The sequence below is a fragment of the Salvelinus sp. IW2-2015 genome, linkage group LG24, assembly GCF_002910315.2.
Source record: "Salvelinus sp. IW2-2015 linkage group LG24, ASM291031v2, whole genome shotgun sequence".
Taxonomy (NCBI): domain Eukaryota; kingdom Metazoa; phylum Chordata; class Actinopteri; order Salmoniformes; family Salmonidae; genus Salvelinus; species Salvelinus sp. IW2-2015.
In genome coordinates, this window is record NC_036864.1 from 11,040,629 (window position 1) to 11,059,272 (window position 18,644).

The following is an 18,644-nucleotide window of genomic DNA, read 5'->3' on the forward strand; positions in this document are numbered from 1 at the left end:
CAAATGAATCACCGCACTCCCGGCTCCTCCAGCGTGCAATGGCTTAACAGGAGAGACATGAGTGTCCGAACRGAGGACAACTTCAGCTTGTGCCAAAGGGCCCTTCAGATCGTTACGGAGCTCTGTCTAGCGGGGCATGTAGATGGGGAGAAATGCTCGGCTATATTTCCCTTGGAGAGCAACATACCAGGTAAAGGGAGCGCAGGTAAATAGGTCAAAAGCAACGTTTTCTTCCTCTCCCTCTCCTTAAAGCTTGCATCCCTATATTTTGTCATGKTTTGGTTTCTCTGGCGTCAACCTGCTGCACAAGGTTGTGTGAGAATGATGAGTTGAAACARTAAAATGCGTTGTAAGTTCAACTTTAGCTGACTCAACTTTTCCCTTGAAGCGCTGCGATATAATCATATAAGATGTGCGACTAAGTATAGGACTAGCGTAACTTGTAGGGGAAAAACATGTTTAAAATGTTAAATAATCATGGAGAGGTTGTGCTGTGTTCTCATGTCGCTTTGAGCTACGCTCAACAGGTGAAAGAAACATCTGTGTCTGCAAAGGGAAAAGACTGCACCTGTTGCAGCATCCGTGTATGCTCGTTTTCCCATGTCATTGTGCTTGGTTCTGGCGTGTGCAATCTGATGGTGTGATAGGCTGATTGTGTGTGACCGATAGCTTGTTGAAAGAGGAGATGTGTTCTCAGTGATCTTGCATTCATTCACTCCACCATGCGCCAACTGACCGGCATGTCTGAAATGAGTCATACTGTTGGCTTACAGTTCATGTTCTAAACATAGATCCCCTTCTGTCAAATAAACCCATTTATTTGCTTGATAATGTCTCTCTCATTGATTTGGCGAAAGTTATATTGTAGCCTACTCATCAGTGCCTTTTTCATTTTATAGTAAGGCTTGGATAAGCTGTTGAAACAGTTCTACATTCTACATGTGTTTTTTGTTGTAGAATTTACCAGAAATAATAAGCTATATCATAACAACATGTCATTATTCCCTCTGGGTTGATGTGAGTTGCATAAAACTGTAGCAGTGTTGTTTCTGATGCAATAATGTCTCTGGTTTTGAGTAAAAGCCTAACAGATGGAAATTCAATCAGTCTGTCAGTCTGTCAGTCAATCAATCAATCTGCTGGATTGCATTTATTGCAGTAGATTGTTGCTCTTCTAAACTAAATGGAGTTAAATCCGTGATAATTACATCACAGTTACACAATGTATTATATTACTTGAAGAAGTGATAACTGCCTAGGCCTACCAGCTTGTGTCATTTCCATAACTACACTTACATTTGCAAACAAATTCAAATGAATTGTAAATCTCAGCAGTCTAGCATACCTGTTAAAGTTATTAGCCTGAAAAAGAAATCCATGGTTTTAGTGTCACATCATATAAAGTGGACTGATTGTTGCCTATAGATCTGGATCCTTGTTTTCATGTAGGCTTGGGCTTTGAGATGGGGAACCACAAAGCATAAGTGTCCTTGTGAGAGTGAATGAGCAACAGGAGAGAGAATAACACGGAGACAGAACACAGCAAAGAACATGACATCATGCAGTGCAATATCAGTGAGAAAGAACATATCTCCTGCACATTGCAATCCACACACAGGCGTATACTGTCCTACTTTAATTATCAGAAACCATACAATTGTGTAACATGCACACAATGGAATGCATAATGCATTTTGTAATAGCCTGTGGTAAATCTTGGTTTGTATATAGTTGCAGAGGAAGGGTTTTGTGGTTTCCGAAAGTTGAATTGTCAACTTGATCAAATATGGCCATGAAGAGCTATTTATCTGTCCTGTCCATGTGAATGTCTTGGAATGAAGCTTTATGACTTTCTAACTTCCTCTGATCTTTACCAAACGAKGGCATTTGCAGCCTCCTCTTTTACAGCTTGCTTTCTCTCTTCTCTTTTTTCTCTTCCATGTTTGTCTGTCACGCTCCGTCCATCGCTTGCCCGTCCTCTCTCTCCCTCTGTCTCTCTTTCTATCTGTCACTGTTGATCTCTGTGGTCGCTCGTAGACATCTCTATCAGTCTCCTTGCTGTTGTCGTGGGTTTCTGTGGACTCGCCCTGTTGGTAGTCTCTCTCTTTGTCTTTTGGAAGCTGTGCTGGCCCATCTGGAGGAGCAAGGCCCTCTCGTCCCACGTCAACAATGGCCCCCGTGTCGGGATCCCCGAGGCCCCTCCGCCGGCCCCCCTGCCCGTCACACCCCTCCACAAGGTGGCACCAATGGAGGAGGAGATGAAGCCTGTGTCAGTGGTGAAGGTGAACGGGCGTTGCAGCTCCGTGAAGCTGCTAGAGGCGGCCATGAAGATCAGCCAGACATCCCCGGACATCCCTGCTGAGGTGCAGACGGCTCTCAGGGAGAGGTTGGGCCAGCAGGCCAAGATTCAGAGGCAGACCACCGACCCCACCTCGTCCTCCAGGTAACATTATTGGACCTCTCCCAGAGTAGTGTCTCTGTCACTTTCCTGTCTCTAGGTCTTAACATTCTGTTGGTGTCCATTTTTGGTTGCACTGGGTCCAAGGATTTCTGTGTTATGTTATGTCATATGCATGCACAGAGCTGTGCACACCTATAGTGAAGGCAGTGGAGGCTGCTCAGGGGAGGACGGCTCATAATAATGGCTGGAACTGAGCAAATGTAATGGCATCAAACACATGGAAACCATGTGTTTGATATATTTGATGCCATTCCACTTATCCCGCTCCAGCCATTACCACGAACCCGTCCTCCCCAATTAAGGTGCCACCAACCTCCTGTGAGTGAAGGTTATGAACATGATGCTTTCAAACAAGTGACATCAAGTGGCAAATGATAACACTTGAACCGTACACATCAAGTATAGCCATGACAAATGTCAATAAGACAGTTCAGAAGAATTTGTGACGAATGACCTTAAACTGGACACTCAGTAGATGACCTGAAGGAACATCTCCCATGGTGCTTGTCAACGGGGCGACAGCACACCCCCTTGCTCCTCACACACACACAAACCCTGTAATCACCCCAGGCCACGTCTTGTGTTGGGCGGCCGTGAGTCACGCTGCCATGGCAACAGCGGTAAGCGACCCCAGTAATGAAACAATCAGCTGCTCTTCTCTTTGTTTTCGGGGACTGTGTTTAAACGAGCGCGTCTGTAATTAGCGCCGCCGCAGGTTGAGAACTGACGTGCTGCGAGGCGCTCGTCCTACTGAGACCCACTGAGCAGCTGCACTCCATCTCCTGCAGGAAGCCATTATTGACACTTGCTTTAGTTTGTCATTAGGAACGTTGATGCAATTTATCGAGCCTGGCGCTTTTCATGAATTACACACTGACGAAGTGGGCAGAAAGGGCTAATTAAATAGTGTCTCATCACTTTTTGAGTTGAATTTCCCTCAGATGCTCTTGCAAGCTTTTCATCTAGGGGAAAAAAGAACATAAGGAAAGATTCAAAGAAGGAGAGGACTTGTTGTATATGATTGAAAAGTATGATCAGTAARGTTAATGGCAGGTCTATCATCATGTTTCTGTTTATCTCTTGAAAGTATGTTCCCCAGTGCTCTCAGAGTAAGACACTTAAAAACCTTTTACTGCAGTGGGCTAAATCAGGGACACAGAGAGTGTTTTTTTGGTAGTCTTATACAAATCTAACTTGAAACAAAAGTATACACCTCACACACATGGTTATGGACTTTTAAAAAAGAAGACACCTGTACCATGTCAGATATAGAAATGTATTCCGTTTTGAGTTTGAATCCTAATATTACACTTAATATACATCATAGAAGACTGAAATATAACAAAACTGTTTGACATAGAAACACCAGATTTTCAGCTGTTAAAAAAAAAAMGTTTATTAATTAGGAAATTATGAAAAATATGAATAACATTCCACCCATAAGGCTACTAGGTCATTTGACTGCAGGAAAGGGCTACGAATATCTAAATATACATGTATCAGTCTGGCTGAATCTGAAGCACGAACCTATAATTTTCAATACAAATCATCACAATCACGACACAAGTAAGGACTAAATCTATAGTACATCCAGGTAATTAGGAATAACTTGATGATGAAACACTGCACGAATGCATCAATTGTAGGAGACGTGGACAACGTATTAATGCGAGACGAGGTGGGAGGAGACGCTTGGTGTCACTCTGGCCTTCAGGGCAAAACTATGAGGCTTTGCAACCATGTGACTTGCAGAGCGGGTGATTACCATGGAGAAGAGCAACAGATACATTCTGTTAACATCGATCCTCTCCGACAGCTACATCAGTATTCACTGCTCATGYATTGTGCAGACACATTCTAAACAAAGGCAATGTCCAAGGGCAAGGGCAAAGTCAGAGAGAGAGTCTTGTTCAGAATGTACTGGTCTACTCTAATTGTGATTTTCAGACATTCCTCCACCAATCTCTGATGAAATGCTACAGAGCAGTATATATCAATACATCACATCATCATATGTTATATCCATGCACAGCGCCAGGTGGTATGAGACTGGGGATTTGTCATGCTGTTTTATTACTGTACAACTTACCTCCCTACGAGAGATGAAGATTTGGACATTTTCATTGGTTCCTTTTTTTACGGGCGGAAACAGAGATCTCTGACACCAGCGAGAAGTACCATATTTTTGGGGGCTCCTGAGTGGCACAGTGGTCTAAGGCACTGCATCTCAGTGCTAGAGGCGTCACTACAGACCCTGGGTCGATTCCAGGCTGTATCACAACTGGCCATGATTGGGAGTCCCATAGGGCGTCGTTAAAGTTTGGCTGGTATAGGCCTTGATTGTAAACAAGAATTTGTTCTTAACGGACTTGCCTAGTTAAATAAAAAAAAACATTATCCAGAGCAACTTAAAGTAGTGAATGTATACATTCTTGTACTTTTCCTCATACTAGTCCCCCATGGGAATCAAACCCACAAGTGCAAGTGCCATGCTCTACCAACTGAGCCACACAGATTCAATGTGAGTATTGAGACTGAGAGCCCATCCCTGATCCWATAAGATTGAGAAAGTGGAGGACAGAAAATTGGTTATCTTATGGAAGAAAATAATGAATGTGTCTCTGGAGAAGAAGCGTATGTAGGGAGAGGTAGAGAAAGAGAGAATGTCTTTACTGGAGTTGGGATGGCAGGCCTGCTAAAGCTGATTCTGGGTCAGGGCTGACACAACAGGGAGGAATATGTGGGCAAATGTGGATGAAATCCGCCAGCCTCCTCCATTATCAACTCTTCCAGTGTATACTATTCATCCTCTTGGATGCCGTTCGCTGAATGATCTAACAACTGTAGGAATCATGGGAGGTTGTAAATTGATGTCCCTTGTCTGAAATAATAGGACTCCCAAAGTATTCTTCACAAAGAACATTGTGTCTTATTATGTCCCAGAAAATTTGCTAGAACATGCAAGGCACCTCTTCATATGAGGTTTGTATATAATGTGATGTTTTTTCATATCCCATATGTGTTGTGTTTCCCAGATTTGTATAATTTGTACCAATACTGACCGTGTCGGATTAATGTGATCTTCTTATTTGCGTCAGTAAGGGGGGACAGGGGTTATCAGTTGCTAGGTGACAACCAGGAGAAGTACAGAACAGTGGTTTGCTCAAAGTATGTAAGTCATTATCAGTACATGGAACTGGGCTCAAGGTATCCCAGGTAATGTTATTTTCCAAAAGAAGTCCTGTGAAAAACAACTCACTCAGTCACGTAGCTTCTGAGCTTCGTAAGAGTTCAATCAGAAAGTAACTCCATCACTTTAAACCCAAAGCCAGTAACATCTTTCTCGTTAATGCTGAGAGAATGACTTAACAACATTAAAGTGTCAAAAAAAATCTCAACAAACATTTTCCTACCAACAGTAATACTAGAACTACAAGAAGAAGCAAGGAATTGTAAAAACACTTATGAAGAATAGTAAACTAATTTCATCAACAAGAAAAAAGAATGGCAGCCACCCCTGTCAAACAGATCAAAATGTTGTCAATATTTAGTACATTTCACCTATAGCTGCCGTTTCCATTACGTCTCAATGTTTTGTTATTGTTGCGACATTGCTTTTGTCTAATAACCCTGGGTCAATGGAAACCTGCGTATTGAAAGGTACCAGGAACCGTAGATGACTGATCTCCTTTTTCAACAGGCACAATTCATTCCGCCGCCATCTGCCTCGCCAGATGAACGTGACGAGTGTGGACTTCAGCATGGACACGCTCCCCATCCGCCAGTCGTCCACCGTAAGCATCGGCCGCATCAAGCCAGAGCTCTACAAGCAGAAGTCTGTGGACTCCGAGGACGGGACCCASGAGCCGGTGGAGACGTGCGGTAAGCTGAGCTTCTCCCTGCTCTACGACTACGAGGAACAGGCGCTGGTRGTCACGATCCTCAAGGCCCTGGAACTGCCGGCCAAGGACTTCACTGGCACCTCCGACCCTTACGTCAAGATCTACCTGCTGCCAGAGAGACAGAAGAAGTTCCAGACGCGTGTCCACCGCAAGACGCTCAACCCCAYGTTCGACGAGGCCTTCTGCTTCCCCGTGGAGTACGACCAGCTGTGCAACCGCAAACTGCACTTCAGTGTCTACGACTTTGACCGCTTCACCAGCCACGACATGATCGGCGAGGTGGTGGTGGACAACCTCTTCGAGCTCTCCGACCTCTCGAGGGAGGCAGTGGTGTGGAAGGACATTCACGCTGCGACCACGGTGAGTGGGCTGGGCCTCAGCTAGTTGAGATAGGTGTAGTACATGGAGGATATCAGTATGTGTGGAGATCATTGGATCAGTGATCTCAACAACTGATCGCTCTGTAAGTCGTAACTGTAAGTCGCTCTGGATAAGAGCGTTCGCTAAATGACTCAAAATGTCAATGTCAATGATGGTGGAGTAGATTTCAGGGTGGAGCTGTGGTCAGTCTGCCGTAGTTAACATTTGCATAGTTTCTGATGGGGTCGTGCACTGCACATGATCTGACTTATTTAAGGAAACACTTGACATTTTCAAGTCTCTGTGAATTATTTGATTGGATAAGGTTTTAAGTCCTGGAATCATCAGCACTGTATTACATGACTGGTAAATTGCATGTGTTGTATAACCTCATTGCCAGGAGCAGTGAATTTAGAATCCAAGCACCCACACAACACCTCCGAAAACTGAAGTACACACTGTAGACYTAAATATAGCCATGGGCACAATTCTCCTTTGTTCCTCACCTTTATCMCTTCACTGACATACTTGGGTATGATAGTGCAGTTTTATCTGAGCCCACACACTTCTCACGCCTCGGTAGCTTTATCATAGTTTGTTTACTCAACAGCTTCTGTTAATGAATATTATTGTGTGTTTTGGTGGTATTTATTGTGTCTGATGGTCATGGAGATGGATTAATGGTTAATTAATCAGTTGATCTCTGAACGGTGTACTGTGGAAAACAGAACAAGAGTGGAAAACTTGAAAGAAAAGTGCACTGTGGATTTCAGATTAATCATCAGAAGCACAATTGAGCCCGAACCTCTACAGGTACTATTTGACTCTGGTCAACAAGTAACACCAGTTTCTTCACATTATACAGGCAGGTTTAGGTGGGTTTAAAGAAGACTGGGTTTTAAGCCATTGGAGGGGGACTGGCTGGACATGAATGCAGTTATCCCATGTCAACAGCCATGGTGTTTACCTCAATGTGTAGTTTGTCTCCAGGAAGTTTTTAAGTGTTACATAATGTGTACTGTGTGCTGTGAGGAAATTACACTTTCAAAAGCTTGAGCATCCATACAGACATCAAGTTTACTGCTACTTTGACTGTGGTTGATAGTGTTGATTATGAAAGCTACAATTGAGCTATGCTATTGAATATAATGTGAGACTTCTTTCAAGATTGCCTACAACATAGAAGAAAAATTGAGTAATTATTGTAAATATGCAAAGATCTATTTTGTCTCCCTACGTTGTTGTTAATGGTTAGACATATATTTTGTCTGGTGTTTGGTTGTTATTTATGTCTATCTTGGGATCATTTTATCTCACCTTCCTGCGTTGATTTAGTTTATGTCTCTGGGCAATCACATTGCCTGAACTGCCGTCCAACAGAGGGGAATGATGTTAAGGATGTTTGAATGGATAATGACTCATAGCAAATGCAGTTTGCCATACATTTTTTTTGACAGTGTTTCATTCCACCTTTTTTTAATTTACATTAATGAGAGTCCTTTTAAAAGTGTCTTCCTTTATGCAATGTATTTGGAGTTGATCATTTACGGTGACTTTACTCGTCACTGTCTGACAACAATATGTCGTGCTCTGGTGTAACAAAGTAGTGTGTACTTTGTATTACCTACTTCCTTGAATTCTCTAAAAAATGAGTATGCAACTACATATGAACAGAAAAAAACAGGAAATTCAGAGGTTAGCCTAATTCGAAACCCTCTGTGTATTTACAATTCAAACAATTTCCAATTTAATGTGGAAGCAAAATTGCACGAAGTAATTTGTCACAACAAATGACATTAATATGCCCTAGCCATGCCTCACATTCAGCTGAAGATTATTATGTTATTGTATTTCAAAACCTATTTCCCTGGGCTAGATTGATGTCTTTTTAATGCATGTGACCTTTTGTGTCAATTGCATGGGTAGAAACCAGGCAGGGAAATGGGAGGGGTGTCAATGCCTAAAACAACCTATGACCTGCTATGAGGGTCACGGTTTGAGACGTTGAGTTTTTCCCACCTTGCAGCTGTTTGTGTGGGTGTCTGTGCTGAGATTGAAAGTGCGGGACACAAAGGCAGTTGGATCCCACAATGGTTAAAGGTGGGTGGGGGTGGTGCTTTGGAACACACCATGGATGGAGGTCTGGGGGGGTATTGACACTGTTTTGATGTGCAGAACTTCTAGGGCTGGGAAGGCATCCTCTGTTTCACGTTATATTGTTATTGTAAAACACCTGCATGTCAATACATTGATGAAGACTGCACCAACGTATCTCAAGTAAAGATTCTGTCCATGGAGAGCAACTCTGCGAGAACACACAGATCTATTTCTAACTACAATCTTAGAAAAAAGGTGCTATCTACCTAAAATATTTATTTGGCTGTCCCCATAGGAGAACCCTTTGAATAACCATTTTTGTACCAGGTAGAACCCTATTGGGTTATATGTAGAACCCTTTCCCCGGAGAGTTTTACATGGAACCCAACAGAGATTTACCGAGAACCAAAAAGGGTTCGACCAGGAACCAATAAGGGTTCTCCTATGGGGCCAGCCAAAGAACCCTTTTGGAACMMTTTTTTYWWAGAGTGTATGTAAACACACTAAACAATCAGTGCTCTAGTGAGATGCCTCCCAGTCAGTCCTCTGTGTTCTCTGGTTGGCCAATCAAATTTTATCTCTGGAGTGCCAACTTAGGGGACTTTTTATTGACTCCGATTAGGTATCAATACAAGCACACCATGTCAGTACATCAAGTAATGTTCTTCTCTTTCAAGTCAGCCCATCTGATGCTGTTTGCTCAGACTACAGTAGTGCTCCAGTCTAAACTGATCCATAAACACATTGTATTGAGGTGATTCCTCATGACACTAGAACCAAAAAAGACCATGACTTTGGGGATTTTCACAAAATGTAATCCATAGAATTGGTCCTTTGTTGTATACTAAAGCATACATGAGAAATAAGTAATTGAAGTTGGAACATTTGTGACATTTTGGCCTTACCAAGGCCTCCTTTAAGACTCCATAGTGTTTCATCTGTAGGCGCTACAAAGCTCCAATTGGTGTCATATGAAGCTTTACAACTTTCTCTGTAATATGAGTAGTATTTTGATTTAACAATAATAATAATTTACATACATTTATGAATGTTGAAAAATACAAACATGAATATTGCAAATATAAAAAATTTGATTTGGCAAATGTTTCTCTGTATAAAATGGACCATAACTTTAAAACTAACACAGATCCCACTCTGGAACTTTGATATATCCGATATATTGATATATCCGTAGAGCATATATATATATCTGTGTTAGTTTTAAAGTTATGGTCCATTTTATACAGAGACATTGTCATAGAGGCAATGTAAACTGGGTTCTAAAAAAAGATATATAATGTTGGTCCTTGCATCTTAAAAAGTTAGGAGCACCACATTAAAATTTAGAGTACCAGAAAATATGATTTTAAAATTGATTGAGTCACAGCCTTTAGTGAGTCTATTTGAATTCTAACTACTCTTTTTAAGCACATATTGTACCCTACAAACGAATATGTAACTATGGAAATACATTTATTTATGATAAAGGCTAAAATGTTGATACAAATACCAGTAATTTGTAGAATATTAGGTTTCTACATTGTGTAAAAAGCACTTTTTCCTATGGAGATGCTCTTTAATGTCAGTGACTTTCAGTGATGACTTGCATATCTGTAATTCATTTATTGCTATGATCATTGATCTCCTGAAGAAGCTAACCCTTTTCCATTCTTTCTGTGCCCCCAAATGTTTGGATACACTGGTAAAGTTACCAGGTTGTTAGCTAGCTAGCTAATGAGGTAACATGACTGAACACGGTGTTAACGGCCTGTGAGTAGTTTAAGAACGGCCCACAACATGGGGCGCGTTCATCTGCCCAGGTGTTGCCGACGCATGCCAGATCATTCAACGCCTGGATAGGTATTTTACGTATCAGTTTACCACGTCATTATGTTATAATAATCTGGTGCCAGCCTGCACATTCGACGACGTGGCACTCAACCATTGGTTGATGCATGCAACGTCTGAGCATCGTTTATGAATACAAAATGCGGCCCGCCAATGGAGCTGCATCGCCAAAGCGCAATAGAAGGAACAAAATGTAGCATCGGTAATACGGGTCACAACTTTTAAACGGTTTGGGCTAGAGACAAGCAGTTTTCTCTGGAGTAATGGTGCAATCAACACGGTCACAAATATCTAGGACACTCGGAAGTATCGGAACAGCGAAGCCTAATCATTACAACAATTATTATCTGACAGATTATTTTCTAGGAGCACAGCAAAATATTTAGAAGTGGTAGCGCTTTAAAACCCTGAATGTGACCAATCACAATCCTCCTTTTACTTGTATCTTTGCACATCCTGCGAATCACTAGCAGAGGGCGACCATTTTGAATACACATTCCCTCTGTTGGTAATGCTTACAGATTGGATTTGTTTCATCACCCATAGTTTCATCACCCATTGTAAGAAAATGTTCTCTCTCAGTTTTGAGGACACCTCTGGGTGTTCATACTTTGTTTAAATCAATTTGCGCTAATTGCTTTCCTAAAAGAGTTATTCTACAGCAACAGTGCCCTTTCCTTGATGCAGTGTTCTCCTTGTCTTTCTCCAGGAGAGTGTGGATCTAGGGGAGATCATGTACTCTCTATGCTACCTGCCCACAGCAGGACGGATGACACTGACCGTCATCAAGTGCCGGAACCTCAAAGCCATGGACATCACTGGCTCCTCAGGTAACAACAACAACAATACAAAACTGACAGCCATTTAGGCTGGGCCTTAAAACACAATGGGTCTCCGAATAACAATGACGGACAACTGTAAATGATGGTGAAAGATAAAGTATAAAAAATAAAGTCAAAATAAAACATAATAAAAAGTAMRTTTGAATGACACTGAGGGGCAGAGTTTTTACAGTTAATGCCRGTTTGCCTGAGGCTGACGCCGTGCAGGTGTTTGTACACATGCATATACACACACTCTCATTCAAATACACACATACACGGGGATACACATATGTAAACAGTGCCAGACAAGCACTCAAACATATACAGTTGGCCTTGCTGTTATGATTTTAGTTGTCCTTGATAATCCTTTTTTTGCATTGTTGTTTTCTTTTGTGTTTTCCTTTTTTCTCATGAGTTCATTTTCTTGGTTGTTGGTGCATTGGGTGGGAAATGGAATTTATTTTATTTTTTATTATTTTATTTTAATTATTTTTCTGTGGGGTGTACTGTGGGAGGGGTCTCGGATGGTTGAGGGACAGTTATGGGGAACTGTGGGGGGATCTTGGAGGATTCGCGTCCCCGTTTTTTTTTGCCGCTGTGGGAGATCTGTCGACGTGCCCTTGAGCAGGGYGTTGACCCTGGATGCCTCTGTGTGTCGCTCTGAATGGGAGTCTGTTGGATGACTGGTGTGGTGTAGTTGTTGAGTGGCTTCACTGCAAGTATATTTTATGTTTTGGATATTCAATAAAAATGTAAAATAACAAAAAATATATAATAAACTGTTAAGCTCGAAAAGAGCAAGCAAAGAATCAAAAGGCATAATTACGTCAGGCAACATGCTGTGCCTGTCACGTTCGTCGTAACATTGAAGAGAGGAGGACCAAGGCGCAGCATGATAACAATACATCTTCTATTTATTATAACGAAGACGAAGAACACTTAAACAAACAATACAAAAACAACAAACGAACGTGAAGCTATAATTACAATCAGTGCAGCCACAGGCAACTTACATATAGACATAGACAATAACCCACAAACTACCCAATGAATATGGCTGCCTAAATATGGTTCCCAATCAGAGACAACGAATGACAGCTGTCTCTAATTGAGAACCAATCTAGGCAACCATAGACATACATACACCTAGACTAGACACTGCCCCATAAACATACAAAACCCCTAGACAATACWAAACACATACATCCCCCATGTCACACCCTGACCTAACTAAAATAATAAAGAAAACAAAGATAACTAAGGCCAGGGCGTGACAGTGCCTTAGATAAGAGTAGTCGGGGAGATACTTCTTTCATGTGTTTTCACTGTTTGTGGTGAAATTGTAATAGAAGATACATTTGACTTACCTTGTCAAAAAAAGATAATTGGATTTAGCCAAACTKAATAATTGAATGTTGCCATCATTAGCTGTGTGTGGGTAAAATCACTGCGCAAGCCAAGCCAGTAAAAAAGCCATATTACAACCGGTTGTGATAATTGCGTTGTTTGCTCTATAACCCATTTGTTCATATGCCACCATGATATATAATAAGGCCGCGACAACAAAAAGACAAGTCACACAGTGGTRGAATAAATTCAACTACACATACATTCGTTTCATCATAAAACCGGAGAACAACATCTGTCCGGTGAAGTCCACACAGCAAATATTTAATGTAACAAACAATTATATCACCTGCAGCATGATCAAGCAATTACATTTTTTTGACAGTTATGAACAACTACTGATTTAGAACCACAGAGTTACCGCAAGTCAGCACAAAGACAACAGGAGCCCTGCTTCTGCTATTCCAGCACCATTTCAACTTAAACATTTAAACATCATCCAATCAACAAGGCTATATATGCTTAGTTTAATATACTGAAAACAAACTTAAAGATCTCAAAAACACTTTAGTCCAATCAATGTTGCTAAATATCATGTGGCAGTCCATGGTGTTGATTTCTGTCTGTGTGTGTGTACGTGCATGTGCGCGCAAGTTAAACAAAACATTTTGACTAACCCTACTTGTAGACTAGTTGAACGCCAATTAGGGTTGAATGGCAGGAACACGGTTACCGAGATTTACCGCCCAAGGATGGAACATTTGTAAAATACAGAGAAAATATGCAACCCTAACTCCAATGCCATCCTCCTCTCTTTCATTTTGGCAAATTGGTCTATGGCTCTGTCATACAATACACTTGATATTTTTGTTGTCATAGGCTACCTAGCTAAAATGCCTGGTAGCCTAACTTCCTAGCATTGGCAACAATCAACCAGCTAAGTTAGCTAGCTAGTTAACCTGCGCCTATTAGGCTACATATTGAACTTCAATCGTCTCAGGCCAGTGGCACAACATATTAATCTATAGTTAGATCAGAATCGCCTTCATAATCATTGGCCTGTACAGAGTCCAAATCCCCATCTCGATCCATGGTTTAGGAAAGAGACGATCTAGCAAGCTAGCTACTGCAGGATATCAACACAAGCAGACCAGAAACAGACAAGTTTTTCTGAAAATAACGTTTTGCTTAGGAAGTGATTTGTTTGGTCTGAAGCCAAATCCAAACTGGCCTCCCTTGGGGGGTGTTTTTCTGCACCAGGACATTCCACAGTTGAGCTTAATGTTAWCTAGGGAGGCCAAATGCTTGCTGGCATCAATCAAATGCTACGGCGGCAACATGTTATACTCTTTTGGTCCAGACAGCATCAGATACATGGGCTACACATACTGAGACAGAGGGGTGCTGTTTTCCTATCTCTGATGATTTCTTCAGTGAGATTCAGCAACTTGCGAATTGATGGAAAATTATGAAAACAGAGAGACGAAAGATAAATCATTGATATATTAAAAAAATATCAGTCAAATATTTTGGGAAGCCTGGCTTCCCTTGGCATCCATGAATACACGCCACTGGTTGCCATTACATGCAATCTACACGACTGACTTCATGGAGATGTTATTTGTGGCACACAGATCCCTATGTAAAGGTTTCTCTGCTCTGTGACGGACGGAGGCTGAAGAAGCGGAAAACTACCACCAAGAAAAGCACATTGAACCCGGTGTACAACGAGGCCATCATCTTTGACATCCCCCCAGAGAACGTGGAACAGGTCAGCCTGTCCATCATGGTGATGGACTATGAACCGGTGAGTGACACACACTAAGAATACAACACCCCACAATTCAACACATATGGTGGTCATAAGCATGCTGTACAGTACACATGTACACTGAGTATATAAAATTCAGAACACCTGCCTCTCTTCCATCACATAGACTGACCGGTGAAATCCAGGTGAAAACTATGATCCCTTATTCGATGTCACTTGTTAAATCCACTCAATCATTGTAGATGAAGGGGAGGAGACAGGTTAAAGAAGGATTGTTAAGCCTTGAGACATGGATGTGTGCCATTCAGAGTGTGAAAGATTGAAGTGCATTTGAACAGGGTATGGTAGTAGGTGCCAGGCGCACCGGTTTGTGTTAAGAACTGCCAATGCTGCTGGGTTTTCACACTCAATAGTTTCCTGTGTGTATCAAGAATGGTCCACCACCCAAAGGACATCCAGCCAACTTGACACAACTGTGAGACGTATTGGAGTGAACATGGCCAGCATCCCTGTGGAACGCTTTTTTGACACTTGTAGAGTCCATGCCCAACGAATTGAGGCTGTTCTGAGTGCAAAAGAGAGGGGGGGTGCAACTCAATATTAAGAAAGTGTTCTTAATGTTTGGTATACTCAGTGTATATAGTCAACAAACAAGTACTTGTTTTTTTTAAACATTTCATTGAAGGTGGAATGAGTAAAGTTCTAAACTTTGAGTTGAACTTGAACTCGGGTGAAACTTCATCAACAGAATTTTTCACTGCAATCCTGCAAGCGCCGCTATACACATATAATCATGACTACTTACCAATAATTCACTGTAATTACCAAAACCTAGTTTAGAATTATTTCATCACTAGGCACTCAGCTTTTAGGTGTCATATATATTTTGTGCATCAATGATATTGCATGTATGTGTGTGTGTGTGTGTGTGTGTTTGCACATGCCCACAGGGTGGGCCACAACGAGGTGATAGGTGTGTGTCGGACTGGGAGATGCTGAGGGCCTGGAGTACACTGGAACGAGATGCTGGCCTACCCACCGGAAGCCCATTACTCTACTGGCAATGCCCTGGGAGAGGTGAGGACTGTTCGTTTTTTTTCCCTCAAGTAAGAGGAGGTACAAGTCAATTGCGGACTTTCCAGAGCTCCACAATGCTTCGCTGCATCACTCTGGTTTTCTGAGAGAGCAGATAAAGCCAGAGGTCTTGCAGCCAATCATAGAGCTTGGAGGAATAACCCTGTCAATTTCAACAGAGATGGTATAGTGCAGCATGACAAGATGCAAGGATGTTGTCTGTACTAGAACAAAGACCAATTTGAATTCTAGAAACTTAAGGGCTAGTTTGAACTAGAAGCTTTAAAGTAATTGGTGAGTTGGTGCCCTGATATCACCCAGGATGGTTGGATGGGGGCACTAGCTCGATTTTTCCGGTGTGTTCCATAACTGGAGACCACATATTGTAGTGGTGAGCCATCCCTTTTCATTGCTCTTCGGGAGTAGTAGAGAATGGAAGTTTTAATAGCCCAATCTATAAACAGTCTATGAACACAAGACGATATCCTTGAAAAATCATGAAACATTCCAATCTTTATTATCCGGAGAAATCCTTATTGACAGATGAGTAGTTGAATTTGGACCCATCGGTTGCATGGGGAAAGATTTCCCCTTGTGGTTGTGCATTCAACAAAGAGCCTTGTCATTATATTTAGCTTGAACAAAGAAACAAGAATTGGAGGATTACTCAGCCTATAACATGGCGTTCCTCTAAATCAAATACCTGAAGGATAAAATCTATTGTTAATGCTTTCTTGAATCCAGGTACTTAAGAAAATTGATACTTAAACACAAAGCAATAGCATCTTTGGAGACCTAGCACTTCTTGTTGAACTAACCCTTGTTAATTGTCTGTTTTGTCCACAGTGGCCAGGAAGAGCGACAAGCTTTGAGAGCCAGGGGTCTTGTCCTTCCCCCAAACCTCCACAAACTCCATAGGAAACACGAATGGAACCATATGACCTGATAGCAGATTAACTAGATGTGTACAGCTGTAGTAACCACAATTCTGTCAGTTAAAGACAGAAATGTCCAGTGCCAACGTTCGATTCATCCAGATGACAGCATTATAGGTTGTGTTTAATCGTATAGGCCTATTGCATTAATCATCATCAATCAGGACTCTACATTACAGAGTAATGACACAAACAACATTGGCAATGAATTTATGTCTTGCAGGAAGGGTTAGCCTACTTTTCAGTTAAAGGTCCAGTGCAGTCAAAATGTGATTTTTTCCCCCTGTGCTTTGTATCATTGTACAACAGCTGATGAAACTAACACTGTAAAAGTATGCTCAAAATTCCTGAGAGTTGCTGGTTGAAAATACAATACATTTGTTTCATAGAACCAATGACAAAGAGAGTTCCAAACCTCTCTGCCAATAACAGATAGTTTTAGGTTTTCCCCTCCCCACTTTGACCACTCCCAGACAGTACTCACAAAATTATTGCTTGAGAAATAGTATTTATCTAAAAAGCTATTTTTATCCATTTGAATGGAAATCTATTACAGTAAGGTACTTATTTGTTACCCAGAAATGATTTGATATTGATATAAAAATGACTGCATTGGGCCTTTAAAAACATTCTACAATATGGCCTGATTTTGAAATGCGGTTATGGACCACACATGAGAATGCCTTGTTTGTGGAATCACAACATTTTACATTTAATGTGAATTTACACATTTCCAAAGTTTGTGTATTGAATAGTGTTATCCATGATGAATTCTCTAATTTGTTTAATTGCTTCAGTAACCTTTATCACATACCATTTACAGTATTATATTGCTTGACTGGAGTGGAAAATTCATCTTGGTTCGTACTATGGCATTAATCAACCAATGGTGTACTCCTCAGAGTAAACAGTTGAATTATCAGAATTCTGTTTTCTGTCCTGTGCAAGATATTCAGTATAGAGCTGTGAAAACAATTGATTTTACCTCTCAAGAGTATTATTTCCATTGTACATTGTGAGAGGCACTTGGGTCCGAAAGGCTAGTGGTTAGAGCGTTGGACTAGTAACCGAAAGGTTGCAAGTTTGAATCCCCGAGCTGACAAGGTACAAATCTGTCGTTCTGCCCCTGAACAAGGCAGTTAACCCACTGTTCCTAGGCCGTCATTGAAAATAAGAATTTGTTCTTAACTGACTTGCCTAGTTAAATAAAGGTAAAATAAAAAAATCAGATAATAGTTTTGCAAAATGGAGATTTCATCCTCCCACATTCCAATGGCATTGTATTTGCTTCCTGAATAGCAAGTTATTACCACAATACTACCAGTGGGCATTAAAGTGAGCTAAATGTTGAACTAAACTTTGTAACATACTTCAACACTTTTTGGTTAATACATTTGCCCAAGGCATTCTGCTCCTCTCAGTTTTATTTAGTGGAGTTGCCATTTTTACTTGGGATGATGTGATACTAAAGGGCTAGGCTTGATTCTAAGATCACATGTCAACATAGACAAGCCAATCAGCTATGCCCTGGGCGTAGCCACAGGGAACACAGATAACCTATCAACTCAAAGGGCTGGGTGAATGTCCAATCCCAGAGCATACAGTAGTTTGCCAGTGGCACATCACTAATGAATGCCAATTGATCCCATTTATTGAAAGAACATGGTGCATATCTCTCCATATCACAAGTGGGTTGCAGATGCAGTCAGGATCAACAAGAGTACAATATGTGGTAAGAGCAGCAGTATTCTCCCGTGGACAGACTACGTAACAGAAATGGTACCATAAATTTGTTATGGGATGTGTTTCATATGGGATGTGTCGACTAAATCGCAGAGTAGTTTAGGTACTTGGGGTTTTCATCACTGGTTATTTGGACGTATCAGGATTGGGCAAAGATGGTGAGAGTTTCTGTTTACGAGGGTGTAGACTTCGCAAATCGCGTTAGACATTGTACTAACACGTCTCCCCAAAGAACTTCATCTGGATTAATTGAGATTAGAGCAACAGTAGCCACACAATGTA

General features: G+C 41.4%; 1 protein-coding gene across 1 annotated transcript; it reads left to right on the forward strand.

Moving 5' to 3' along the window:
• Positions 1–2,033: 2,033 nt before the first annotated feature.
• On the forward strand, positions 2,034–16,602 carry LOC111951382 (synaptotagmin-10-like; the record flags this gene model as incomplete). Its single annotated transcript, XM_023969434.2, has 5 exons — positions 2,034–2,443; positions 6,162–6,723; positions 11,378–11,498; positions 14,474–14,646; positions 16,531–16,602. Coding segments are annotated over 5 exons (1,338 nt in total), but the record flags the coding sequence as incomplete, so codon positions are not given.
• Positions 16,603–18,644: the final 2,042 nt, after the last annotated feature.